We start from the raw sequence: 27,608 nt of genomic DNA on the forward strand, positions 1-27,608 counted from the left end.
TGTTTGGGCCTGTTTTAGCAATGTGATCATAATTATTGGATCCAGGAAATTCCAGGAGCAAAGATGGGCTGAGGATCTGGGACAAAAGGAGGTGTCATATTAACCATAAGTGTTGACTTATCTGGGAACTTAGTGGAAACTTAGATTGCACTCGTTTTGTTTTTTTGTTTTTTTAAGAAATGGAAAAAATGTGCAAAGACAAAAATGATGCCCCAAACTATTATCAGTGACTAGAGCAATGACCTGTGGGGATCCACAGGTTCCAGATGTGGTAGTTTTTCTGCTGTTGTGTATTCGTGCATGCTGTACTGCATTTGTCCAGAAGTCACCACCAAAGCATTCTGGCCATAGCAACGTGATTGTCAGGCTATTGTATTCCAAAAGAACAAATATCTCCCAAAATATTGGTCCTATCAACTTCCTGTTAGTACTAGTCCTATGTTTTTCAACCTTGGGGTCACTGGGAATTCAAATGGGGTCGACTGAAATTTCTAGTAATTGATAAAAATAAATGAATAAAAAAATAACGTACTAATCAAAAATATATGGTGAGCTGACAGAGACAATCACAATCCATAAAAGACATGACAAACTGTGACGCTGAAACTGAAGCACTGTGGTTCTGTTTATCTTTCAAATGTTCATTGTGGTCGGTTTCAGATGCTGCAGCTCTTTCATAATTCATAGTAGGGCTGCACGATTTTGGCAAAAAAAAAAATCCCGATTTTTTCCTCTAAAAACTCGATTTTCGATTTCGATTTCGATTTTTGGGTATAACTAGAAAAGGCAACAGCAGTCAGCATGTCGTTTTCGTGAGCAGCCCACAATGCAAGCCACTGCTCTGACCTCAAAGTTGTGATGGTATCACGTGATGAACCTACAGTTTTGTTTTGTTTTTTCTCTTCATTAAATCTTTGAAATGAAGTAGAGTACACAAACAATGTATACAACAAGAAAATAACATAAGTTTGTCAGGGGGAATACACTATAAGAAAATGTCCAAATCAGAGCAAATACTGATAGTTGTTACAGCCTTTTTGTTTCCAGATTTATCTAACAGCTTTAAATAAATTTCAACATCTTACAAAACATAAATAATATTTGGTTTTGTGTTACAGAATTTACATTTGTGAATGAAAAATTTAGCAAGTAAGAGAACTAAATTAATTATTTTTTTAAAAAAAAGTTTTTTTTTTTCTTTCTTTTCTGGGTATCTGGTCCACAGCAGTGATACCAGTGTCAGTCAGTGACAGGCATCTGTCGTGCGTGGACCAGGTTAATATGAGTGAACCACATGCGGTTCTATTTAAACTGGAGGATCTGTGTGTGGAACAGACCGACCCAGGACACACTGGAGGGATTCTATGTGTGGAGCTGGTGGATGTGTGTGGGCACAGGGCTGTGTGGGCTCCTCTGCTGAGGCGGATGACCCCGAGACCCAGACCCGGTGTGGCATAAAATACGGACCTTGTAAAATATGGACCTATTTGGAATTTGCGCATGCGCGAGCGCAGCCTTACCGGATGTCAGGTTCAGCGAGGCTTATGAAATAAGTACCTTGCGAGTAGAATTGTGCGCTTTTGGGTTAGGGTTAGGGTTAGGATTAGGGGTTAGGGGTTAGGGTTAGGGGTTAGGGGTCGCTGAACCTGACATCCGGTAAGGCTGTGCTCGCGCATGCGCAAATTCCAAATAGGTCCAAATTTTACAAGGTCCGTATTTTTTCCCACACCGGTTCGGAAGAAGACAGTACGGTACGGATCCGGGACAACGGAAGATGAGTGATCCGCTTGCAGTTATATTTCAATTGCGGGATCCGTGCGTGAAGCCACGGCTTATATTGCTATAAGTACTGCGGGTTCATTAACAGATTTAACGTCCGGTCATTACACAGACTTCTGTGACAGACCGCTGTCACAGGAAGAGCCTACGGTAGCCCGCGGGCACGTGGAGGCGCGCGGCCCGGAGGCACGAGAGAGATGAAATCGATTTTACGATTTCCCTTTTTTAAAAATTGTCCTAATTAAAAAATCCGATTTCGATTTAAAATCGATTAATCGTGCAGCCCTAATTCATAGTTTGAGTTTTTGTTTGTTCAGTATTAATTGTCAGCCTTGTAAATCCAAGCTGGACTGACTGTACATATACTGACCAAGGAAAATAAAATTCTCACTTTGTGCAGTAATCTACACCTGGCTTTTCTGCCTCCGTCCACAATAATACACATTATATAAACTAAATGTCATCTAAAATTAACGACAATTACATGATCAAAAATGAATTAATTTTAGCAAAAAAATGTCTCCGTTTTGAATGTCTGGGGTCACCAGAAATTTGTGATGTTAAAATGGGGTCATGGCAAGGGAGTAGGTTTGATTTTGACATTGGTGGGGACACAAAAGTGCTCCAAGGCAGCACTCCTGAAAGCTGATGTTGTTTTGCATTTGCGATCATAATTTCACGTTATGTAGAGCTGATCAAACAAGCAAACAATCAGTCAGAAAAAAATTCCATAATTGACATGTTTATAAAGTATATCTGAATATCTTGAGACAATACAAGAATTTAATACATTCTGCAATTTTATTCTCATGACTAACATATCCATCATTATTTTACCTCACCTGTGAATTTCCAGCCTCTCCTCCTCTATCTCCTCCAGCTTCGCCTCCTCCTCTGCCTCGTCCATCCTCTCTACTGTCTGTCACCTGACAGAAATATGTTGATGCATGACATATGAACAGATTATGAATACAATGATCATAGACTTTGATGGCACAGTTACTGCCTGAGCAAAAAAGGCTTTTACTTTCAGTTATTATTATTGTAATTCATTCACAAAAATATGGATAAAAATCACATGAGCATCTAGAAACTGAGGTTTTATTGTATTTTCCCCACAAATTTTCTTTATTTGTGTTTTTTTCAACAGTTGTCTTCCATACAAATATGTGAAAAGAAGTAAAAATAACTTTAAAAAAAAAGTGTATCCGTTTAGCATTAAGTAGTGTCTTTTATTTAATATTTGTATTGTTGAGCCTCTACAGTTCTATACCCTTGAACGAACTTACACTTTGACTCCCAAAGAAGTGTCTTATGTCCAGTTTTCTTTTCTTTTACATTCTTTAAATCCTAATTACCAAGCACACTCACATGCAGGGCTAGTTCTAGCCATTTTGGCACCCTAGGCGAGATATGAATTTGGCCTCCTTAAAAAACACACACATGCACACAAACACACACACACACATACACACATATGGGGGGGCACAAAGAACAGATACTTGAAGCAAGAGAGGAGATGCACAAAGCAGCCACCAGTAAACCCTATAGAAACATATACACTAGTCAACATTTGCTAGGGATCAGGACTATAACTTTGCTATATTCGGGGGTGTAATTCTGGAAACTTGACAGTTTATTTTCCCAGTGGAGTACAGCCTGCGGATGCGGATGGTGGCCACACACATTATTGACATCACACCGTATGTGTTTCAGAACATTCTGAGTGGTTTCAGTGAAAACAAAATTGGAAGAGTAATTGTTGTGAACTCTAATTTCTAGGGTTGTATCACCCTTTTGCCTGAAAGTGCAATAAAAATTTATGGGTTTTTTTTACCCTTTGGTCGATTTTTCTTTACATGACTAGCCAAAGTACACACATAATATATGAAGTCACCCAAAATATTATACAACATCAATTATTGTGTAAATATAAAACTGATCCCTAGCAAATGTTGACTAGTATATAACACAGCCAACCGTCAGTAAATCACATAGAAACATAAATAAATCAGATAGAAACATATATAAACCACACAGAAACATAAATAAATCAGATAGAAACATATATAAACCACATAGAAACATAAGTAAATCAGACAGAAACACATATAAACCACATAGAAACACAAATAAATCAGATAAAAACATATAAACCACATAGAAACATAAGTAAATCAGATAGAAACACATAGAAACCGCATAGAAAGATATATAAAACAGCCAACCAGCAGCAAACCATACTTAAACATAAATAAATCAGATAGAAACATATATAAACCATATAGAAATATATGGAAACCAGCCACCAGCAGTAAACCAGATAGAAACATATATGACCCGGTTTCTGAGCAGTAAACCACACCTTAGCAGATATCTCATATCTTAATCATCTACAGTTCCATTATTAGCCAACTTTGCTTCATTTCAGTTCAGCTAACTGTAGCTAGTAATATCAAAACGTTTTTGAACATTATAAAAGGTTCATTCATACCTCTATAATTGGATTACTTTTCATCTCCTCTTCTAAAGTGTGCAGCTCAGGCCTTTTCATGGTGATAAACTCTCCATCCTTCATCTGGATGTTTAGTTCAACACGCTGTCATTCAGCTCTGTTCTGTCTCTGTCACTCACACACACAGTGAGCAGGGAGAGCCCACCTGAGAAATTACAAGGGGTTTGTTGTTTTGGGTTTTTTTCTCTCATTTCTTTATTTTTAAGACAATTAATGAGAAATTATCATGTTATCAGTTATCAGCCTATGCCACTAACCGGCCCTGCACGCGCCAACACAGGTAAGCACGCGCGCACGTCAAACAGACACACATACAAATGTAAATGTAAATGACACCTGTGATATTCAAATCCGTCTAGCTGACGTGACCCAGGCAAAACAAATGCAAACATGTTCACAACTTACGCTAAGCGGTTGGAGATACGAACTGCCTCCTGTCCGGTTCAACTAGCGGATAACTGTAGCTTTTACAAGTTGATGGAGTAACAGCGGGGACGGCCAATCACATGTACGATAGTAAAACCGCAGAGCCAATCGGAGAGTGATAATTAGGTTAGAGGCGGGACTTCTAACAGAGACCGACTATTAACCCTTTGTGTGCCATAATCATTGACTAAACACTACAGACAGCGGTTGGATTGGTAGGGACAACACAGCAGTGGATGGATATTGATAGGGACGTGACCCTAGTGTCCCTACGCAATTCTACACCCCTGGATATGACCCGTTTGGACATTCAGAGGCTCTGTAGTGAACACAGAAACACCGTCATCTTCTACAACATTGATTCACCAGTAAAACCCATAGAGTTAGAATAATGACAGTGGATGGACACACTGGGTTTATGTTCAGTTAGTGATAGATTTTACAGAAAAAGCCGATTTTTCTTCAATTTTCTTTGTTTCTGATATAATAACTGTCAACTTTGATCTGAGCTTTTATAAATATCTATGCGATCATTGACTTAAATATAGGAAAATACATGATATTCACCAAAAAAAAGCAAAATACAGAAGATAATGCCATAATAAATGGTGATAAATCACTTCAGAAAAGTTAAATATATAGAGAAAAATTCATTTGGGAAGTGACATAACAGTAGCATTGGGTCTTTAAGTTCATAGTGACTCCGTATTCTTATAAAATTCATACACCAAAGTGCAACGATGTTGGTTTTGGTCCTGAATGACGACAATTTATGTTAGTTTTTGGAATGGCCATAAAAATCGCACTGGGTCTTTATGGGTTAAATGAATGAGTTATACTTAATACAGCCTGTGAGTACCATGTAAAATCTGCATTCAAGTGTAGTTTAAAAATGTTTTGGGGGGCTTAGTGGGCAGGTAAGTGACGTGTTTCCCATTTGGAGTGCAATAATCTGCATCCTAGGTCTCCTTATATTATATAGACTCGTTATAAATAGTGTGACTCCCCTTTGGCTTAAAAATTAACACCAGTCATTACATGTTAAACAGTAGATTTATGGAATCCACTACAATAACTCGCTAGGTATTATACTAAAGAAATAACATACTGAAGAAATCCAATTGTATGACTTCTGTGTTATGTCAAAAATACCACTAGTGTATTAATAATTCATGCATGAAAGGGGTAAAAAGTTTTGTCTTCTTTCTTTCCTCTGAGCTCTGGAAGGTCAGAAAGAAAAATACTAATACTTAAGGACATCTCTGAAAACTTTTACAACAGGTGTGTGTTTCTGACAGATACTGCCTTCAGGTTCCATTCAGGTGTGAGTGGATGCACCTGTGTTTGGACCACAGCTGAGGCTCACTGTCCTGAGTGGGTGTGGATATAAGGAGGCTGACACTCCCTGTTCAGTTTGGTTGTGAAGTCTGAGGAGTCAACATCTCTTTAGACTTTTTTTTTTTTTTTTAGCCCCCCCCAACTCATTTAATTTCCTCTTAGTCTTTGGTTTTGTAAATCTAAGGAGTTTTTTTTTTTTTTTTGGGGTGGGGGGGTGGGGGGTTTATCATTTACGTAGATTTCATGAGTGCTGAGGATTTCTACCCAAATCGTCTTGCAGAACTCCTTTGATCCATATTTGTGTTATATTTTTGTTCATTTCCCTCAGTTCTACCCCAAGCCTTCACGTAGAGTACAGGAAATGTAACACATGCTAGTATTTCAGTTGAATGTTTGGACAAAATAACTGTCCAGATGCAAAGAGAAGGTTGAACCATTAGAGCTGGTGAGGAGGATTTTATGATGAACTGTTCATAAAATTTTTGTATCTATATCCTCCTGAGACACAGCAATGCATTTCTGTCCTCTGTAGGGGAGAAGAGTTTCACAGTTTTACTTAAAAAAAAAGCAAAAACTGTCAGCTGTGAAGGACCTTCCATAAAAATATAATATGTAAAAACAATCAAGGCCATTATTTAATGTAAAAAAAAACCTAAAACTTCCTGGGTCTTTGGTGGATATTTATTTGATTAAATCAGTAAGTTCAGTGTTGGTTGTGAGTAAATAAAGGTGTTATTGTTATGACCCCTTTATGCACTTTTACATATGTTTTTCCATTGTCATTTCAGTTTTGAATTGAATAAAAAATAAACCTCTAAAATCCAGAATCTGATCTTAACTCCTCTGTCTTCTTCCTCCTTGTTATACTGAGTCTTCTTCCTGATTATTACACCAAATTTCACTAAGATTAATCTCAACTCATGCCAGACCAGTCTGTGAAGGTGACATTAGTCTCCATTTAGTGGTAATGCAATAAAATACAGCTGAATATTTTTTATTCAATCAAGCTGAAGTTTATTTAATCCATTCCCTGCAGAAAACAATGTGATTTGTTTAATAAAATGTATATAAGTCTTCCAAGCAAAAACAACAACAAAAAAATCATCATTATAATCAATCATTGTACAATAAAGATAGAATTAAAAGCATTACAACAGTGCTGTAATAGTACATTTAATGGAATATAATATGACATTAAACTGAAGCAGATGCAGCCAATGTTTTCAAGTATGAACAGTATATACAGTTCAAGTATAATTCTAAAAGTATTACTATTAATAACATTGTATAAAAAACAGTAACAGTCAATTCATACAAATAAAGGGCAGCATTTTCTTTTACATTAACATAGCTTATATTTATATAAATAACTTTCAAATGACACCTATGAAATGAAGTAAAATAAAAGTAAAGAAAGAACTGTTTGTAGCTGCCTTTGTAAGTTTTGGATAGTTTTTGGGTTTTTTTGTCTTTCCTTTTTTTCACTTTTTTTTTTTTTCCTTTTTGTCGATGACTGAAAATATGATGAAATCAATAAAAACTTCAGTGACAAAAAAAGTCAAGAAAAAACTTGTACTGTAGTATTATGAGTGTCCCTTCACCAAATTCCACTGAAGTATAAACATGCAACAAACTTATTATTTACATGAACTTCATGTAGTTTTTTTTTTTTTTAAGCCACAGTGTCAGAAACAAGAACTTGTGTTCATCTGTGGTCTATGTTGACTTTTTCATTTATGTATAAAGAAGAAAAAACTGGAATATACATTTAAAAAGCATTGTTTGCCATGAAATTCAGACACTTCAGCAAAGAATCTCGTAAAAAAAAAAAAAAAAAACCATGCTGTAATCTTTTTTGTTATTTACAGAGTAACAGGCTTCTCCTGATTGGAAAGCTGTGCTTGTTAAACTCAATACTGTTGATCTTCTGTGCATCGGTTCTGGATTTACCCGCAGATGTCATATCAGTCCCTGGACTCCAGCCTGTTTTGTCTGTTTTGTCTGTCTTGTCCTTTGTTTCCTATTTTATTTTGTTAAGTTTCCCTCGTGTGTCATGTCTGGTGTCTTTACTTCCCTTCCCTGATTATCTCCACCTGTGTCTGATTACCTGTCCCCGCCCTGATTTGTTCCACCTGTGTCTCATTGTCTTCCCTCCCTCTTGTGTATATAAGGCCTGTGTCTTTGTTTCAGTGGCGGCTGCTCGTCTTTCAGACAGCGGAAGCTCATTGTCGGTTTACATAAAAAAAAATATTTTAAAAAATTGTCAAGTTATTTAAACGTACATTCGGCCCTCCGTTCCTTTTTAAGAAAATGCTCAGTGACCTTATCGTACCAAGTAGGCATCTTTTCCTTTTCCAGGGACTGGACTAGTGTCCTCTCTGCTTAGATTGCCTTGGCCCATTGTGTTGCAGGTGTTAGACTTCAGCCTTTTTAAACTAGAGATGCTAATTTCACTCTGACCTAGCCGACAGTTTGATTGATTTAACTATCTACAAAACGATATTAAACTCGAACAAGAAATGATTAAATTATGGAACTGAAACAAGAAAACAGTGAAATCGTGTTAAATTGAAACAAGGAAGTACAATGACTGGGTTTTATTTACAGTGCAAGAAATGAACGAGTAATTTCGTCGTGGTTTCTCTCTTGATTTCACAGCACAATGTGCGACAGTATTAAACTGAACTGTGTCAGTGAAGGAGTAGATCTGAAAACAGCTGTCAATCAAACAGGATTCAGCCTTTCGACCGATCCTCCAATCAGCAAGTGGGATTCTGGCGTCCAGCCCGGCCGAGCTCCGCCCATAGCTCCATTCACCCCCAGAGACACCCGGCGTCCGGGGGCGGGACAACATCGTGGCATTTATCCAATTACCGTCCAGTTTTGAGGCAATGACAAAAACTGTTCCACTCAGTCCCATTGAAGCCCAGAGACGCCCGCAGTCTACGGACAAATGCACTGAGCAGAGATGTATGAGAAAACAGAGACACGGGAATGTATGAGAAGTGAATAACATCGCGTCCGTTGATTTGTGATAAAACTGATTCTGAACGAACTCATCTTTAAGATGAACGTGTTCTAACACATTTGTAGTCAATAAAATGTCAACACAACCGTACATATTTAACCATTTAATTTTCATAATTTTAGGGGAAGCCTCCCTTGCAGTCTATGAGAAATCGCCACTGCTTTGTTTGTTCAGTGCCAGTTCGTATTCGCCTTGTGTGTCTACTTACCAGCGCTTCTTTGGATCCTGTTCGTCTGCCTGTCTGTTCTTTGACCCGGATTGTTTCTTCGACGCCTGAGTTTTTCGCCTGACCCTTGTCTGTTCCTCCGCCTCAGTTTCTACTCCTGTGTTCGACCTTAAGCCTGGATTAACGGTATGTGAGTTTGCCTTTCCCCAATGTCCTGTTGCCTGTCTGCTTGTCCTCCCGTGTATGACCTAGTCCAGGGGTCGGCAACCCTGGTCCTACAGAGGCACTATCCTGCATGTTTTAGATGTTTCCTTCTTCCAACACACCTGATGGTCATTACCGGGCTTCTGCAGAGCGTGATGATAGGCTTATCGTTTGAATCAGGTGTGTTGGAAGAGGGATACATCTAAAACATGCAGGATAGTGGCTCTGTAGGACCAGGGTTGCCGACCCCTGACCTAGTCTGTCTCCTGACTCTCGTTTGTTTCCCCATAGTCGGGTTCCCCTTGTGTGCTCCCGACCCAGGCCGTGGGGCTTTTCATTCGGATTCGGAATCCGTGACGAATCTGCAGAGCAGCTTCACTGAAGACTCATCCATTATATTTTTGTGTGAACTGTATTTACTGACTGTGTTTAATAAACACACTTGCATTGTATTTTTGTCTGAGGGTCTTGCATTTGGGTTCAGATTTCGTACTACCAGTCTTAATAGCAGAGGGGACAGCAGCACCACAATGCAGGTCTGGTTTCGGGTCTGTGGTCTGGGAGGGCCTCCAGGATGTCTCTGACCTGCCATTTGGAGAGACCCTTCCATCGCAGTAGAGCAGGAAGGAGCTCCAGGTCGTCAGTGCAGCTGAAGATGGAAACACCAGACATTATAAAACCCCATATTGAAACAAACAGCAAAGAGATTAAACAGCTTAACCCTTCAAGCACCAAAGCCGCAATATTGTGATAAGCAACATAATTCAATGAAAAAGCTCCAGATAGAGCTGTCAACCTTGAACCCAATAAAAGGTGGACACATGTCCTTTTGATCCTAACACCATTTCGGGACATGTTTCAATTCAAAGTGAAGAAGAAAATCCAGTTTAAAAGGTGTGGTCCTGAACTTACGGTGGCCCAGAGGTGCAACAGGCCAAAAAATTATCCACTAGACGAAAAAAATTATCTACTACAAGAAAAAAAAAGGAGAACAGCCTAAAAAAAACTATCCACTAGATGAAAAAAATTATCTACTGCAAGAAAAAAACAGAGAACAGCCTAAAAAAATTATCCACTAGATGAAAAAAATTATCTACTACAAGAAAAAAAGAGAACAGCCCAAAAAAATTATCCACTATAAGAAAAAAAAGAGAACAGCCTAAAAAAATTATCCACTAGATGAAAAAAATTATCTACTACAAAAAAAAGAGAGCAGCCTAAAAAAATTATCCACTAGACAAAAAAATTATCTACTGCAAGAAAAAAAAAGAGAACAACCCAAAAAAAATTATCCACTATAAGAAAAAAAGAGAACAGCCTAAAAAAATTATCCACTAGACGAAAAAAAAAATCCCCTATTAGAAAGAAAAGAGACCAGCCAAAAAAATTATCCACTAAAAGAAAAAAAAAGAGAACAGGCAAAAAAAATTATCTATTAGCCCAAAAAATTATCCACTATAAGAAAAAAAACACATCATCCACCTTTTCAATTACGGGGGCGCTGTTTTCCCGAAAGGTGTCTTGCTTTAAAATTAAGGCCACCACAAAAAATAAAAGGACAGGCTGAAAAATTGTAAGGCTTTCGGCTAATGTGGCTAATGCTAAGGAAGTACCCCACCGGAAGTGGAGGTTGTGCGCTAAAAAATAAAGTTATTTTAAAATATAGATATTTACATTAATATAGTTTGCAAAGCAGTTAAATGATTAAATACGGTTCCAGTGTCTGCTCAAGGTTAGGCATGGGCGTTAAATGGTTAAGGTTAGGGTTAGGGTATGGTTGGGGTTAGTTTTCAGTGGTAAATGCCCCTTGTGTGCACTATGTGAAGGTTCGTTGCTAAGCTAATGCTAACGCGAAAAGTTGACGGCAACTTTGTGAACTACCAGTGCGAATAAACAATTGTGTGATTACGGTGTTGAATTGTTCAACTGCCTGATATTCAATATCATTTTTGATGAATATTCACTACAAGAAGTTCTAAAATTATTTTATTTTGAGAGGAGGAGAAGAGGAGCTTCCTGTGAAGCTCCACCATCATGGCATCGCCCATTTGTTTCCATGCAGACCTCTTCTCCTCATCTCAAACGGAGAGTCTTCACCTCGGTTGGTGCCGCGGCACCAGCTGGGGGCCGCGAGGTGCCGCGAGGTACCGCGGCCCGTGCCGTGGCGTCGCGGTGCCACGGCTTGGTGCCAACCACTTGCTTTGGCACCGCGGTGCCGCAGCTCGGTGCCACAGCTCGGTGCCAGGTACCCCAGCACGGCACCGCGTACCATGGATGACATCTTTATCTCCACAAAATGTCCTTCTTGAGCTAGTGTTAGTGAAGACACTCCGTTTGAGCTGAGGAGAAGAGGTCTACCTGCAAACAAATGGGCAATGCCATGATGGTGGAGCTCCACAGGAAGCTCCTCTTCTCCTCCTCTCAAAATAAAATAATTTTAGAACTTCTTGTAGTGAATATTCATCAAAAATGATATTGAATGTCAGACAGTTGAACAATTCAACACCATAATCACACAATTGTTTACTCGCACTGGTAGTTCACAAAGTTGCCGTCAACTTTTCGCGTTAGCATTAGCTTAGCAACGAACCTTCACACAGTGCACACAAGGGGCATTTACCTCTGAAAACTAACCCCAACCATACCCTAACCCTAACCTTAACCATTTAACGCCCATGCCTAACCTTGAGCAGACACTGGAACCGTATTTAATCATTTAACTGCTTTGCAAACTATATTAATGTAAATATCTATATTTTAAAATAACTTTATTTTTTAGCGCACGACCTCCACTTCCGGTGGGGTACTTCCTTAGCATTAGCGACATTAGCCGAAAGCCTTACAATTTTTCAGCCTGTCCTTTTATTTTTTGTGGTGGCCTTAATTTTAAAGCAAGACACCTTTCGGGAAAACAGCGCCCCCGTAATTGAAAAGGTGGATGATGTTTTTTTTTTCTTAAAGTGGATATTTTTTTGGGCTGCTCTCTTTTTTTTTCTCATTGTAGATAATTTTTTTCACCTGTTCTTTTTTTTTTTTTTTCTTATAGTGAATAATTTTTTGGGCTAGTAGATAATTTTTTTTTTTTGCCTGTTCTCTTTTTTTTCTTTTACTGGCTAATTTTTTTCGGCTGGTCTCTTTTTTTTTCTTATAGGGGATTTTTTTTTTTTTTTTTTTTTTTTACATCTAGTGGTTATGTTTTTTTTAGGCTGTTCTCTTTTTTTATTACAGTGGATAATTTTTTGGGGCTGTTCTCTTTTTTTTCTTGTAGTAGATAATTTTTTTTCATCTAGTGGATAATTTTTTTAGGCTGTTCTCTTTTTTTTCTTATAGTGGATAATTTTTTTGGGCTGTTCTCTTTTTTTTTCTTGTAGTAGATAATTTTTTTCATCTAGTGGATAATTTTTTTAGGCTGCTCTCTTTTTTTTTCTTGTAGTAGATAATTTTTTTCGTCTAGTGGATAATTTTTTGGCCTGTTGCACCTCTGGGCCACCGCATGAACTGGTTTAGTAAGTTAAGTTTATTTAAGTAAAGGCAGTTTATTTAGTTGTGATAGACAAGGACAGATTTAGCTAGTCTGCTGCTTGGCTAAAAATCTGCAAAAACCTATAGCATTTTATTTTCTACTACTGTTTAAAGTTCATTCATTTTAAAGATGACAAAAAAACAACAAAAACAAAGTAAACTTCCATGTAAATATGTTCAAAGTTCAATTTTACTAAAAGTTACACAATCCAACATGTTTGCCACCATGTGACATCATAAAATGCAAATTAGAAAATTTATTGGCATCGTAAACTTTGGGTCATATCCAATATTTTTCTCATTTACAGTCTGACTTTATCTCTGAACACTTCCAAGATATAGCTTTTTGAAATCTTGATATCAAAACTGATTTTTTTTTTTTTTTAAACTCCAGCACCTAAAGGGTTAATATCTATAAAAAATACTGTACCCTTCCACTGTGAGTTTTAATGTATCGCCGTATGGGTATTTCAACACTTCACTGACTTCCAGCAGTGTGAAGTTCCATTGTTGGACACCAGGAGCCTGAAACAACACACAGGACATGGGTTTAGACACTAGATTCTAGACTTTATTCCAGATGAACACCTTGACTCACTGATTCATGGATCTCACCAGGTCTGAGAAGGTGTTGTGAATGAGCTCAGCATCTTCAGTGACAGTTTCACCAATGCCTCGTCTCCAACATTTCAGCAGTTTTTTCTGGTTGGTGCTGATGAGATGTTTGAGGTAAAGGTGAACTGTGAGTTTATAGACCTCATCCATCACACTCTGAAGGAAGGAAAACAGCACACTTAAATTATTTCAAAAAATAGCTCAAATGTTAGACAAGAAAGACATATATTATCATAAAATATTTATTTGCTATGTAACAAGTACAAGGATTTCAATGCAATCCAGATTTTAACAACACAAAAAAAAAACAGATGTATGCATAATAGTTCATAAAAAAGTAGATAAATTACAATTTAATTACATGTATACACATACACACACACACACACACACACTCACACACACACACACACACACACATATATATATATATATATATATATATATATATATATATATACACACACACATATATATATATATATATATATATATATATGTATATATATATATATATATATATATATATATATATATATATATATATACACACACATATATATATATATATATATATATACACACACATATATATATATATATATATATATATATATGTACAGGGTGGGGAAGCAAAAATTACAATGAACATTTAGTTGTTTTTTCTCAGCAGGCACTACGTCAATTGTTTTGAAACCAAACATATATTGATGTCATAATCATACCTAACACTATTATCCATACCTTTTCAGAAACTTTTGCCCATATGAGTAATCAGGAAAGCAAACGTCAAAGAGTGTGTGATTTGCTGAATTCACTCGTCACACCAAAGGAGATTTCAAAAATAGTTGGAGTGTCCATAAAGACTGTTTATAATGGAAAGAAGAGAATGACTATGAGCAAAACTATTATGAGAAAGTCTGAAAGTGGAGGAAGCAACAAAAAACGTACCAAAGCTTTTATTAAAGCTCTCAAATCCAAAATCCTAAAGGATCCAACCAAATCCATGAGAAAAATGGCAATTGAACTTGAGGTAGACAACAAGACCGTTAGAAATGGTGTAAAATATGATTTGAAGATTTAAATTCTCATGACTTTCAATAAACTAATTGGTCATACACTGTCTTTCAATCCCTGCCTCAAAATATTGTAAATTTCGCTTCCCCACCCTATATAAATATAAATATACATATACATATATATATATATATATATATATATATATATATACATATATGGAATTTTTATGCAGCAAACTGAGCATAACAGTGGAAGCTGAACTACAAAAAGCTAGTCTGGTTAAATAAAACTATTTAAAATTATTTTGCAAAGAAGAATCTAATGTACAAAGTATTGTTCACATGAAACAAAAAATGCATTTTCGTCAGAGCTGGGGAGAAGGCACAACATCAGCCAAGTTCCTCTGGGGGGCTCCTCACCACTGCACGAGACTGGAAACTCCATGTCGACCTGGGAAGACAGCTCAAGTTCCCAGAGAACATTTCGGCCACTTTACTTCGGCCAGACATGGTGTTAACATCAGAGTCAACAAAGCAAGTGGTCCTGGTTGAGCTTACTGTCCCCTGGGAAGACAGAATGGAGGAGGCCAACGAACGCAAGAGGGCCAAATATGCTGAGCTGGTGACTGAGTGCCGGAGCAATGGCTGGAAAGCGCGCTGCGAACCAGTCGAGGTGGGGTGCCGGGGTTTTGCTGGCCAGTCACTACCCCGAACCCTAAAACTCCTTGGAGTAAAAGGTCAGCTGTGCAGAAGAGCCATCAAGAGTATCATAGAGGCTGCGGAAAAAGCCTCAAGGTGGCTATGGATCCGGAGGGGAGATCCGTGGAGTAGTGGGCCACTTGGACACAAGCCGGGGACTGATCACCCCCAGCTGGGTCACCCGAGCGAGGGTGTTTGATGATCAAAGACCCGAAACACCCTATGACCTCGGGTTCATCACTGATGATGTGTCCAAGTAGCACCTAGCGGTGTATTTAAGAACAAAAAAAAAGTCATGTTTTCTTCTTTTTTGACTGAAAATTGGTGTTACTTCCTGTGGTTAGCGCCATAAAAAAAAAAACTAAAAATAGTAGAAAAGCAAGAGAGCACAAACCTCCACCAAGGCTGATCAATCAGACCCCCCCCCCCAATTCACCACCAATATGTTATCATTTCTTCCTTGTGCCAGTATCAACATTTCCTGAAAATGTAATCAAAATCCATACATAACTTGATAACTTTGAGTTATCTTGCTAACAGACAAACAAACAAAACAAAAATCCACCCCTTGGCGTATCCCAGTGATGTTATATGGTTACAGTGCATCTGTAAAACTGACTTGCATACTGCCCCCCACCAAAAATAATTTCACTATCCGCCACTGGTTAATACACCAGTATGTCTTTGGATGTAAATAAAACCATCTGTCTGTAAAAGGTTCATTAGAACTATAATATTACACTATAATCTGTGTATATTCACAGATGATATAAAGTACATTGAACAGCATGAGGAGTAACTTCACCTTTTGTTCATCCAAACATGAGGACAGGTTTGGAAAGAGTTCCCTCAGTGCGCCCACCAAGGAGAACTGTTTGCTATCAGCTCTGAAGTACTTTTTCAAGTGGGTCTGTAAGACAAAAAATTTGGATTTTACAAAACACATAAATCACTCAGGTTAAGAAAACTGTGAAGCTGTGAAAAAAACATCACCTCTGTGACGACAGCCACGTTTCCCAGCAGACGCTTCTTCGTAAAATCCTGCATTTCCTCGAGTAACTCCACAGTTTCCTTAACGACAGAAACTTTGACTCCCTTATGTTTGGTCTGGACATAATGTCTGAAAGGAAAAATATAAAAACACCATAATTATATGTATGTATCAGCATCAGTGTATGGTACAGACATACTTTTGCATTTGAGTTTCTGTATTGGAATACTAGTTGTGAAATACTCACTTGAGCTCTCTGCAGGTTTTCAGAGTCTTGAAGAAGTCGAATGTGTCTATTTTGGTCATTTTGGATTTTTCCAGATTCTCAGTCTGTTGAGACGTGTACCTACAAACCAGAGTCAGAATTGAAGGTATTTGTATTTGATTGTGCAATATCTGGTCTTTTGGTGAGAATGTGTGTTGGTAAATGACTATAACAGTAAAGAAGGACTCTTTACCTCCTCACAAATATGAGCAGCTCCTCTAAACAAATTTCCTGAACTTGAACCGACAGCCTGGAACTGATCTTTAAGGCCTGATTGGACATGGCATTAATGCACTAAAAGAAAAATACAGATAAACAGATAAACAAACAGAAAGAGCATATTGAAGTCATGGTTAAGTTTAATACCATAGGAGAAATTTTAAACACAACATACACAACCTATTTCACAACTGGATAAATATATGTTAAATATATATGTATATATATATTTTAATTCTTCCTTTACTTTAATAAAATATTAAAATGGTTCTAGGTTGTTCAATACCTGTATAGTGTCAATGTAGGTTTCAATTAAATCTTCATCGCTCTTATTTCCTCTCTCTTGACTCTTTGACAAGATTTTTTTCAGAGTCTTTGAGAGTTCTTTCTGTGTCATAAAGAAATGGAAACAATTCATTAGAGGAAGAAAAAAGTTTGAGGGTTTCATCATGATTTGTCTCAAGTTTTCTACAGTCAAAAGAGACATTAAAAGTGTGAAAGTAAAAGTTGAAGTAGTTTTACAAATTATCTTTATCACTAACTGTGCTTTTAAGTTTTATATTTCTAAATGTTTGTGGAAATGGAAAATTTTTAAAACAATTTAGCATAATTTTGTACATTTTTGGAAAAAAGAGGTCACGCACATTATGGGAAAGGAAAACACAAATAAGATCTGATTTTATTAAATTTACTTTTCTATATTTTTAGATTGAAACTTGCCCACTGTGGACCAAATTATTCAAAAAGTTATTCAAATTATGTCCTGGTTTAATGCATAAAAAACCATCACAGCCATTTTCGACAGAAAACAGGAACAGAAGCATTCCTTATTCTATTCTTTTTCTTCAGGTATATGTACAACAGCCTGTAGCACCACATTCTGATGACACCATGCAGCCAGTTTAAGGAAACACACCTAATTTGCATTTTCATGTTTGCATCTTGTCAAAACATTTGCTTCAGTTTTGCTTGACACTTTATAGAAACACACCAGTTGGAGTTCTCATACTTGCACTGAAACCAGAAGTATGTCTTGTGCTTTTGTTGTGCAGTCATTCAGCAGCATCAGGTCGATTGTTCTGGTGACATCCATTTCCTTAAAATCAGGGTGACCAAGCAGATCCTGACTGGAAAAGATCATGAATAAACCAACATTAAAGGTGAACAGCTGACCAAATACTCTAAGAAAGTGTCAAAATTTTCAGTTGGTGTTCATACCCTGGTATTATGTAAAAAAAAAAAAAAAAAAAAAAAAAAGGCAATGGCTACTGCCACAGTATTGTGGCACAAAATATGGGTTTGTCTATTGCCATAGAGCCAATCAAATGTTAGCATTTGTTCTAGAGCCAATCATGGATACTGTTCCATGAACTCATTAGCCTCTTGTTGCCACAGTACTGTGGTGATATATGGCCAAAACTTCAGTGCCTTCTTTTGTGCATTTTGCCACCATAGTACTGTGGCAATTGATGGAAGAAACAACAATTCAGTGATAGTTTATAGTATATAATAGAAATTGTTGTTCTAAATATTCTATATGGTGTTTTATGGTGTTATTTGCTCTGGAGGCTGGAGAAGGTGGGTGGAGCTACATGTTAGATGCAGCAGTGTGCTGTGTGACTTCTCAGTTCTGTGTCAGTTCAGTGTATTGAGTGCTGTGGTCCAAATTCTGCACTCTGAACATTGTCCCAGGAGCTGATTTATATCAATAGTGGATTTATACCCCCCCATCCCCCCTTTTGAAAATTTTCAGGGAAAAAAAAAACCTACTGCAATAGAGTATTGAACCTGAGTCTTCCACATTGCAGTCTGACACATTACTAAGTGAGCTAAATAACAGCTGGCTCTTAGCCTGACCTATTTACTATCTGATTGCCTGGGTACTTTTCAGGATGTGACATATAATGAGGACGCTGATTGGCTCTGTGGTAACAGACAAACCTATTTTTCATGCTACAGTACTGTGTCAATAGCCACTTCAGAAAAGAAAAAAAAAACAAACAAAAAAAAACTTGTATTTGCTGTTATTGTAATATTCCAACCTCCCAGTGTTGCCTAATACATATAAAAATGGTAATGATTCAGCTTTTTACCTCAGATATATTTGTAGAAGCCATTGCAGCAGCACGAAGCAGCTCTTGGAGGATCTGATTTGCTGGAGTACACCGTTAAGCTGCTTGAATATCTGATTGTGGTAACAGTTGATCACATCTCCCATCCGCCCCCTGGTGTCAGACAGAAGGGCCAGCCTTTGCAGCTCCTTCAGCACTATTACCTGTACATGGAACAGGTACTGCTGAAGGTTCTTGTCTGGGTCTTCTGGAGGTTTTGGAAGGTGTTTGTGCACAGATGTTTGGATGAGAGCGAAGACCTTCTGCTCCAGATTCTCAGGCTGGTTTTCAGAGCAGTAAGGCCTAACAGAGATTGAGTCGGCAGGAACATGAAGATGCTCAGCCAAGGATGTGATCCCGTCATTGTTCTGCAGATGGTGCTCATTTTGGATGTTGAGAGTGTTTTGGGTTAATGGGTCCTTGTGGTCATTAACCTGCCTCTCATATCCTGCAAAAAGATTGTTGAAGGTTTTTGGTTTTGTGTACAACTTTACTACACAGTGGCAGTGTTGTATAGTAACAAAGTAATAATACTTCACTACTGTACTCAAGTATGATTTGGGAGAATTTGCACTTTTTAAAAATCCTGTTTACGTTCATTTTTACCAAGCTTAATTGCATACTTCTACACCAATATAAAAGGTAAGGTAAGGTCTACACCAGGATACTGGAGAAAAGGGTACGGTTGATAGTTGAACCTCAGATCGAGGAGGAGCAATGCTGTTTTTGCCCCAGGCGTGGAACTGTGGACCAGCTCTTTACCCTTACTAGGGTGCTGGAGGGGGCATGGGAGTTTGCCTATCCAGTCCACACGTGTTTTCAAGTTCAATTGCAGGAAGTCTCTGCTTTTTGCAGATGATGTGGTCCTCTTAGCCTTATCGAGGAGAGACCTCCAGCTCTCGCTGGGCCCATGGTCCTCAGCTGGAAAAGGGTGGAGTGGCCAATCAAGGTAGGGGGGGACTTCCTACCTCAGGTGGAGGAGTTTAAGTATCTCTGGATCTTTTTCACGAATGAGGGTAGGATGGAGCGGGAGACAAAAAAGGTTTTTCCGCAAATATTTCATGATCATGTTTGCGATTTTGTAAAATTGTAGGTTCTTTTCTACTGTACCTGTACTGTATATACATGCCCTCCAGTCATCAATTGTCTAGTGATGATTTTCTGCTCCAGGTGTCTTATTCTTGTTTTTCAAATGTGGTTTTACATGTAACATTAATACAGAACAACAGGTTTATCTGGGTAAGGAGGTGTATGAATGAGAAGGTAAGAGGAGTCAAATGAGGATAGACTGTCCTCATTTGATTCCTCTTACCTTCTCATTCATACACCTCCTTATTCAGATCCTCCTGCTGTTTTCATCTATCTCATCTATCCTGGATAGATTCGACCAAGGCTGTCAAACACATTTTAGTTCAGAGGCACATTCAGCCCAATGTGACCAGTAAACTAATGGATATCAACACTCCTAGCTCAGGAGGCCCACAATGCTAACCACGAGGAGATAGCAGGAACACTCCTACGGATGAGGAAGAAAGCCTGGGTTATAAGAGGCAGAAGACTGGCTAAGAAAGTTGTTGAAAGCTGCATGATATGTAGAAAAGCCAGAGCGAGAAAGTGCCAGCAAATCATGGGTGACCTTCCACAGGAGCGAACGCAGCCAGCCAGACCCTTTGAGTTCACCACAGTAGATCTTTTTGGACGGTATGAAGTGCAGGACATGGTCAGAAAAAGGGTGAGATTCAAGGTCTGGGGTGTTGTCTTCTGCTGTATGGCATCGAGGGCTATATACTCTGACATTGTTGGTGACCAGTCAACTGAAGGATCTTTCTAGCCTGCCAAAGTGTGAGAGGCTAAGTACAAAGGCTGAACCCAAAAGCAAGACCACAAGTAAATAAGGTTTAGTGTTTTTATTAAACACTTTCACAGAGAACAAGGTACAACACAGAGATAATATAATTTCTGTGGAGCCTCTGGTTCCGGGGATAAACGTCTGGGCTGCGGGTGGATACGGCAGACGACCAGCTTGGCCGAGCCGGGAAAACCCCAACGGAATCCCCACTAGGGACAGACAGAGGGTGGTCAAAAAACAAGCCAGGTCATACACGGAAAAGCAGTCGAACAAGCAACGGTACATGGGGGACAGGCAGACTCACGGTAGTAATCCAGGCGGAGGTCGAAGCACAGGTAATCAGTGGAGGCTGAGGTATTTAAAGGGAGAAGGCAGAGACAGAGTCGGGTACACGAACCAGGTCGAGAACAAGCAGGCAGGATAGGAACAGGCTGAATCGGTGGTCGAAGGACGAAAACAGGTCAAACACGGCAGACAAACGAACAGGATCCAAGAAACGCTGGTTAGTGAACACAAACAAGTTGTAGAGCACAAACTGGCAAAGGAATAGGGGAAGACACAGGGTTTAAATACACAAGAGGGCGGGAAGACAATGAGACACAGGTGGAGATAATCAGGGAGGAGCAAGGTAATCAGGTGAAAGGTGAGCACAAAAGGAAGTAAAGACAACAGACAAGACACATGAGGGAAACTTAACAAAATAAAACAGGAAATGACAAACAAAACAGAAAAGACAGACAAAGTCCAGAAGCCGACATGACACAAAGATTTACAGCACTGAGAGGACATCCAAGAAAGCTGTGGTCAGACCCTGGGAAGAACTTTGTAGGAGTCAAGCCTGCCCTAAAGGAACTCTACCTGTTTCGGGACCATTTGAAAAAGGCAGAACTAGAGAATGAGGCAGCAAAACATGGGACAGACTGGAGTTGGAAGATCCATCCAGCAGATGCACCCCACAGAAATGGGGCTACTGAAGCTACTGTTCAGATCATGAAAAGAGCCTTGAGTAACTTGGAAGGAGATGGAATCTTCACATGGGGAGAATTTCAAACATTCCTTTACATGGCAGCAAACCTGGTCAATGAAGGGCCAATAGATGCCAGGACTCAGAGTCGAGAGGACTGTGTGGAGTAAATCAGCCCAAACTCTCTACTGCTTGGTAGGGCTAGACCCAAGGGAGACCCAGGTTGCTTCAACTTTGAAGGCTACTCCTTCAACAGGCTAAAGGTGATCCAGGCAGAAATTAACAAGTTCTGGAAAAAGTGGAGTCAACTGGCTGGACCTAACTTGTTTGTCAGGAGTAAGTGGCATACAAGGGAGCGCAATGTTGCCATGGGAGACATCGTCTGGGTGGCAGACCAGAAGCCTTGAGGAGCCAGTAAAGGCTTGCCAGGGTCATCAGTGTTAACCCAGAGAAGAAGGGAATCGTGAGAGATGTGAATATTAGGACATTCCCCAGTTACCCAGTCTCCCCTGTGAAACTGGGCAAAAAGATGGAACAGCCGACCCACATACCTGCAACGGTTCTCCACAGAGACGTCAGGCGGATTATCGTTTTGCTTCCTGTAGAAGAGCAAAATAAGACTGGAAATGCAGATGATGAGGAGGATAAGCTATCAGGACAGCCCTTCCAACACCAAAACATGGACCAGACTGCTGTGACCTCCTGGGGTTCAAGAACCAGGAGCTCAAGTGGGAGGTGTTGAGTCAAAATCTGTATCAGCCAAAACCGCATCAGAAAGCCTGCCATCTATAGGAGGAGAGAGGCAGTGACCTTCTTCTGTGGCCTGGCTCCAGCTGATGAGCTGAATGGAGAACACCTGCTGCAGATTGGGAGAAAGAGGTCACACAGTTTCAGTTGGCTGCAGACACTGAGGGAGAAACAACGGACTGTTCAGCTTGAACAATCCATGAAAGACCACTGGTAGGAGTGAACTGCAGTAATTTTGTTTAAATCATGTTAATGAAGATTGTGTGTTTGACAGCTTTGCACCTTAAAAGTTAAATTGATATTAACACTTAGAATAATAGAGTACTTTAAAAACTTTAAGTTAAAATATTTGAGTAAAAAGTACTTGAAAATGTTAAGTTAAAGTGAGACCATGTGAATAATGTTACTTCAAAAAAGTTAAGTTAAAGTTAAAATATTTGTTAAATGAAGGACTTTGAGATGTCTAAAGACAATTTAAAAGCATATGACACTGTTTTGTGTAAAAATAATTTGATGAATTGTGATGTTTGTAAATTTCTGTTTTGTTTAAAGGTTTTCAACCTATTATTCTGCTTAATAAAAATGTAAAAGGAAGAGGAGTTGAGCTGTTCATCTGTCATGGTTTGCCAGGCCTTTTTCAAGTTTGGGCAGTAGCTGAACACTAAAACACTGCATAACTTGACATACACGCTGAACAAAAATATAAATGCCACACTTTTGTTTTTGCTCCCATTTTTCATGAGCTGAACTCAACAATCTAAAACTTTTTCTATGAACACAAAAGGCCTATTTCTCTCAAATATTGTTCATAAATTTGTCTAAATCTGTGTTAGTGAGCACTTCTCCTTTGTCCTTTGCTGAGATAATCCATCCACCTCACAGGTGTGGCATATCAAGATGCTGATTAGACAGCAGGATTATTGCACAGGTGTGCCTTAGGCTGGCCATAGTAAAAGGCCACTCTAAAATGTGCAGTTTTACTGTATTGGGTGGTCCAGGGGTTCAGAAAACCAGTCAGTATTTGGTGTGACCACCATTTTCCTCATGCAGTCTTCTTCATGAATTCTCTGAAACACCTTTGGAGATGGCTTATGGTAGAGAAATGAACATTCAGTTCACAGGCAAAAGCTCTGGTGGACATTCCTGAAGTCAGCATGCCGATTTCATATTCCCTCAAAACTTGTGACATCTGTGGTATTGTGCTGTGTGATAAAACTGCACATTTTAGAGTGGCTTTTTATTGTGGCCAGCCTAAGGCACACCTGTGCAATAATCCTGCTGTCTAATCAGCATCTTGATAGGCCACACCTGTGAGGTGGATGGATTATCTCAGCAAAGAAGAAGTGTTCACTAACACAAATTTAAACAGATTTGTGAACAATATTTGAGAGAAATAAACCTTATGTGCATATAGAAAAAGTTTTAGATCTTTGAGTTCAGCTCATGAAAAATGGGAGTAAAAACAAAAGTGTGGCATTTATAGTTTTGTTCAGTGTATAATAGTCTGTAAATAATGAGAACCCCAAATTGAATAACCTGAACAACCTCAAATTTCTTCAGAAAAATAACTGTAATCTTAACAATATTATGCCTCAACTTATCATTTACACATGTGCGTTACAACTTTCAAATCAAAATCGATCTACAAAACAGGCACAAAACAGGCTTAATATTGTTAACATTTTAGAGTTTGGAGTTTTGAACTGTAATGAGTTTGACACCCTTGACTTGTCATATCTTAACTGTCATTTTTGCCCTTTATCTAACAGGCCAGATTGGAAGCTTTGCCCCGTGGGTCGTATGCCTGACACACCTGAAGCAACACTTCCTGTGGGGAATTTTACTTGTGTTAGTGACAGATTCTGTTTACATGCAGTTCAGAACAAAAAAAATATAAAGCGATCTGACCACATTTCAACTTTGAAGTGACTTTTGTTTTCTTTCCAACAGTATCAGTGCAGATTGGCAGGTTCATCTGGATAATCCACCATCCATTATCGTCTGCTTCATCTGGGGCCGGGTCGCAGGGGCAACAGTCTAAGCAGGGATGCCAAGACGTTCCTCTCCCCAGACACCTCCTCCAGCTCTTCTGGGGGGACCCCAAGGCGTTCCCAGGCCAGCTGGGAGACATAGTCCTAGGTCTTCCCCGAGGTCTCCTCCCAGTGAGACATTCCCAGAACACCTCCCCAGGGAGGCGTCCAGGAGGCATCCGAAACAGAAGCCCGAGCCACCTCAGCTGGCCCCTCTCGATGTGGAGAAGCAGCAGCTCTACTCCGAGCTCCTCCCTGGTGACTGAGCTCCTCACCCTATCCCTAAGGGTGTGTCCAGCCACCCTGTGGAGGAAACTCATTTCAACTGCTTGTATCCGGGATCTTGTCCTTTCAGTCATGACCCAAAGCTCATGACCTGAACTGCCACCTTACCGTGGTGGGGGAGTTTGAGTGCCCGTATGATCCCAGGAGCTATGTTGTCGGGGGCTTTATGCCCCTGGTAGGGTCTCCCAAGGCAAACAGGTCCTGGGTGACGGGCCAGACTAAGAGCAGTTCAAAAGCCCCTATGAAAATGAAAGCTCTGAAGAACGTGACGTTGCCCGGCATGGTGCAGCCGGGTCCCCACCCTGGAGCCAGGCCCGGGGTTGGGGCTCGTAAGCAAGCGCCCGGTGGCTAGGCCTATGCCCACGGGGCCCAGACGGGCCCAGCCTGAAGGAGTGACATGGGCCCGCCCTCCGGAGGACTCACCACCCACCAAGGGAACCGTAGGGGCCGCGTGCAGTGTGAATTGGGTGGCAGTCGACAGCAGGGGGCTCGGCGGCCCGATCCCCGGACACAGAGTCTAGCTCTTGGGACCTATCTGGATAATGAGGTGTATAAATAAACCTGGAGCCAATAAAAAGATAACAAGTCTCCTTTACTTCTCTTTGTAGATCTTAGGTTACAGATTACGGAGAATTCCAAACAAAAAAAAAACACCTCAAGTACAGCTTGTTGAGCTATAGAATCACAGTTCAAATCAGTTTCCATGAGTGCACAGGAATGCTCCAATCAGGCTTTTCCTGTCATTTGTCATCTGTCTGTCTTTGCTCTTTCTCATTTTCATTTGGAAAAATGAGTCTCATGTTTCACTCGACCTTAGAGCATCCATGCCTTAACTAACAATAGGTGATTAGATAAAGCATTGCCACTCTTTTAGCCTCCACACCTCAAGAAAAAGGACTCTGTATTAATAGTTGCATGTAATTAAATTTGTGACAGATGAATAAACCCCTGATATTAGAGTAAAGATCAGCACAAGCAGTAAATTCAGCTATTTTTTTTATCTCTACTTCTGTAAAACTGGTGTATTTCATTCGTACTGTTTCTCTTTCATCGTGGAACTAGTATTTACAGCATTAAAACCCTCATTTGTGCCTCTTTTAAAGCTCTAAGAGGCTGAATGTCAACCCCAGCATCACTGTTAAATGACCATGCAATAATAAAAAAACAAAGCTTTCTCACCATCCTGTGTGTCCTCATCATTGTTGTTGATTCCTATTAAAGGTGTTATGCTTTCAGTCTGGTGACGACTGCGCCACCGATTAAGGGCCTTCGATTTTATCCGCCGTTTCCAGGTGTTGGCGTTCATCACTCTTTTCACAGTTGATATGAGAAGCAGCAGCTTTGATCTCCCTTTTTTATACACTCCAGTAGGTTTTTCCCATAAGCTTCCCTTTTTACTTTCAGTTTCCTGGAGCTGCAAAAGTAAAAGCTGTTGCATCATTGCTGAGAGAGCCATAGTGACTACATCATTCCACGTGCTGCAGCTTGTAACAGGAATTAAAGTAATACAACTCTTTATAATAAAGTAGTCGTCATAGTTCAGCCTGACATTCATTCTCAACTTCACTGATTCAGATGAACATGTATATTAATATTAATATGTTAAAGTTGTGTTAAAACCAGAGAGCATTTTTTTTCTTCAATAAAACCAACATTCATTTCATTAACCAAATAACATAAAGACAGATAGACTGAAATAAACATGTAAATCTGTTATTTCAGTTGAGAAAATGCAATGATATGATAATTACGAGGGAGCTTCAAAGAGTCGAGAAAAAAGACAGTTGGAAAAAACGGTTTAAGTAATGATGTTTACATATGCTCCATCTGGGTCAATACACTTCTGCAAATGTTGATAGCACACAGTTCATCTGTGTAAAACTAAGCACTATGTGATTTAAACCATGTCAAAGCTACTGTATGTTCTTTTTCCATGAACTTTTTGAAACCCCCTCACATACATGAAGTTTGCAGAGACAATACCAGAGTGTTACACTGATAGCATAACAGCTGAAGTCACACACTTTATGGACAAAAGTATTGAGACACCCTGAATTCAGGTGTTTGGGTTTTTTTGCTAACAGGGGTCTGGGATACAAACCAATAATAACAAATGTCATAATATAGTTTTATATTGTGATAAATATCATTGCATTGGTTAGTTTGGTTTAGGTTTTTATCTTTGCTTCCACAATGCCTCAGACATGTTTTTTACTTAAATTCTCCCAACACTGTTTTTTTTTTTAATCCATGGCTATGATTTTTAAAGATCTACCTCTAAATTTCTAAAATATTTTTGTGCTCTGAATGTAGATAATCATTTTCTACCATAACTAACCATCTACTTTCCACACATGTCACTTAGGAAGAAAAATCTCCCATTAAACTGTGAGGAAATATTGATGTTTGCAAACTATATAGACAAAAATATTGGTACACTTCATAGCTACAGCTGTAAGATGTCCTGTTCAGGCTGATTTAAAATATAAACATCAATATTGATCATACAGTACTATGACATCTGCCATTATTGTTTTGTATCCCAGACTCCTATTACAAAAGAAACACCTGAATTTGACGTGTCCCAATACTTTTGTCCATATAGTGTAAGACTTAGGCAACTATGCTTTGAGGCTAACCATATGTAGCATTAATAATATGAAACTATTACATTTAGGCTGTGACTGTATCATGGTTAATGAGTGGTTTGGTTCAAGCAGAGAAATAACCTGGTTATGGTTAAAAAAAAAAAAAAAAAAGTTGATCAGAAGTTCTAGGTCTAGTTCAGTAGCCACATTCAGCCCTAATTTGATCTGAAGTGGGACCAGTAAAATAC

At 39.1% G+C, this 27,608-nt stretch overlaps 1 protein-coding gene across 1 annotated transcript; it reads right to left on the reverse strand.

Annotated features, from left to right (window-relative positions):
- Nucleotides 1–9,625: 9,625 nt before the first annotated feature.
- On the reverse strand, nucleotides 9,626–26,149 carry LOC115414040 (exocyst complex component 3-like protein 4). The gene is made up of 11 exons (XM_030127231.1): nucleotides 25,952–26,149; nucleotides 18,880–19,345; nucleotides 17,796–17,913; nucleotides 17,073–17,174; nucleotides 16,761–16,861; nucleotides 16,550–16,648; nucleotides 16,305–16,431; nucleotides 16,117–16,221; nucleotides 13,594–13,749; nucleotides 13,409–13,503; nucleotides 9,626–10,105 (listed from the first exon to the last, which is right to left on the reverse strand). Exons 1-11 carry the CDS (start codon nucleotides 26,076–26,078, stop codon nucleotides 9,958–9,960), a joined length of 1,644 nt encoding a protein of 547 aa, XP_029983091.1. The 5' UTR covers nucleotides 26,079–26,149; the 3' UTR covers nucleotides 9,626–9,957.
- Between the last annotated feature and the right edge of the window lie 1,459 nt (nucleotides 26,150–27,608).

The sequence above is a fragment of the Sphaeramia orbicularis genome, chromosome 22 (genome assembly GCF_902148855.1).
Source record: "Sphaeramia orbicularis chromosome 22, fSphaOr1.1, whole genome shotgun sequence".
Taxonomy (NCBI): Eukaryota; Metazoa; Chordata; class Actinopteri; order Kurtiformes; family Apogonidae; genus Sphaeramia; species Sphaeramia orbicularis.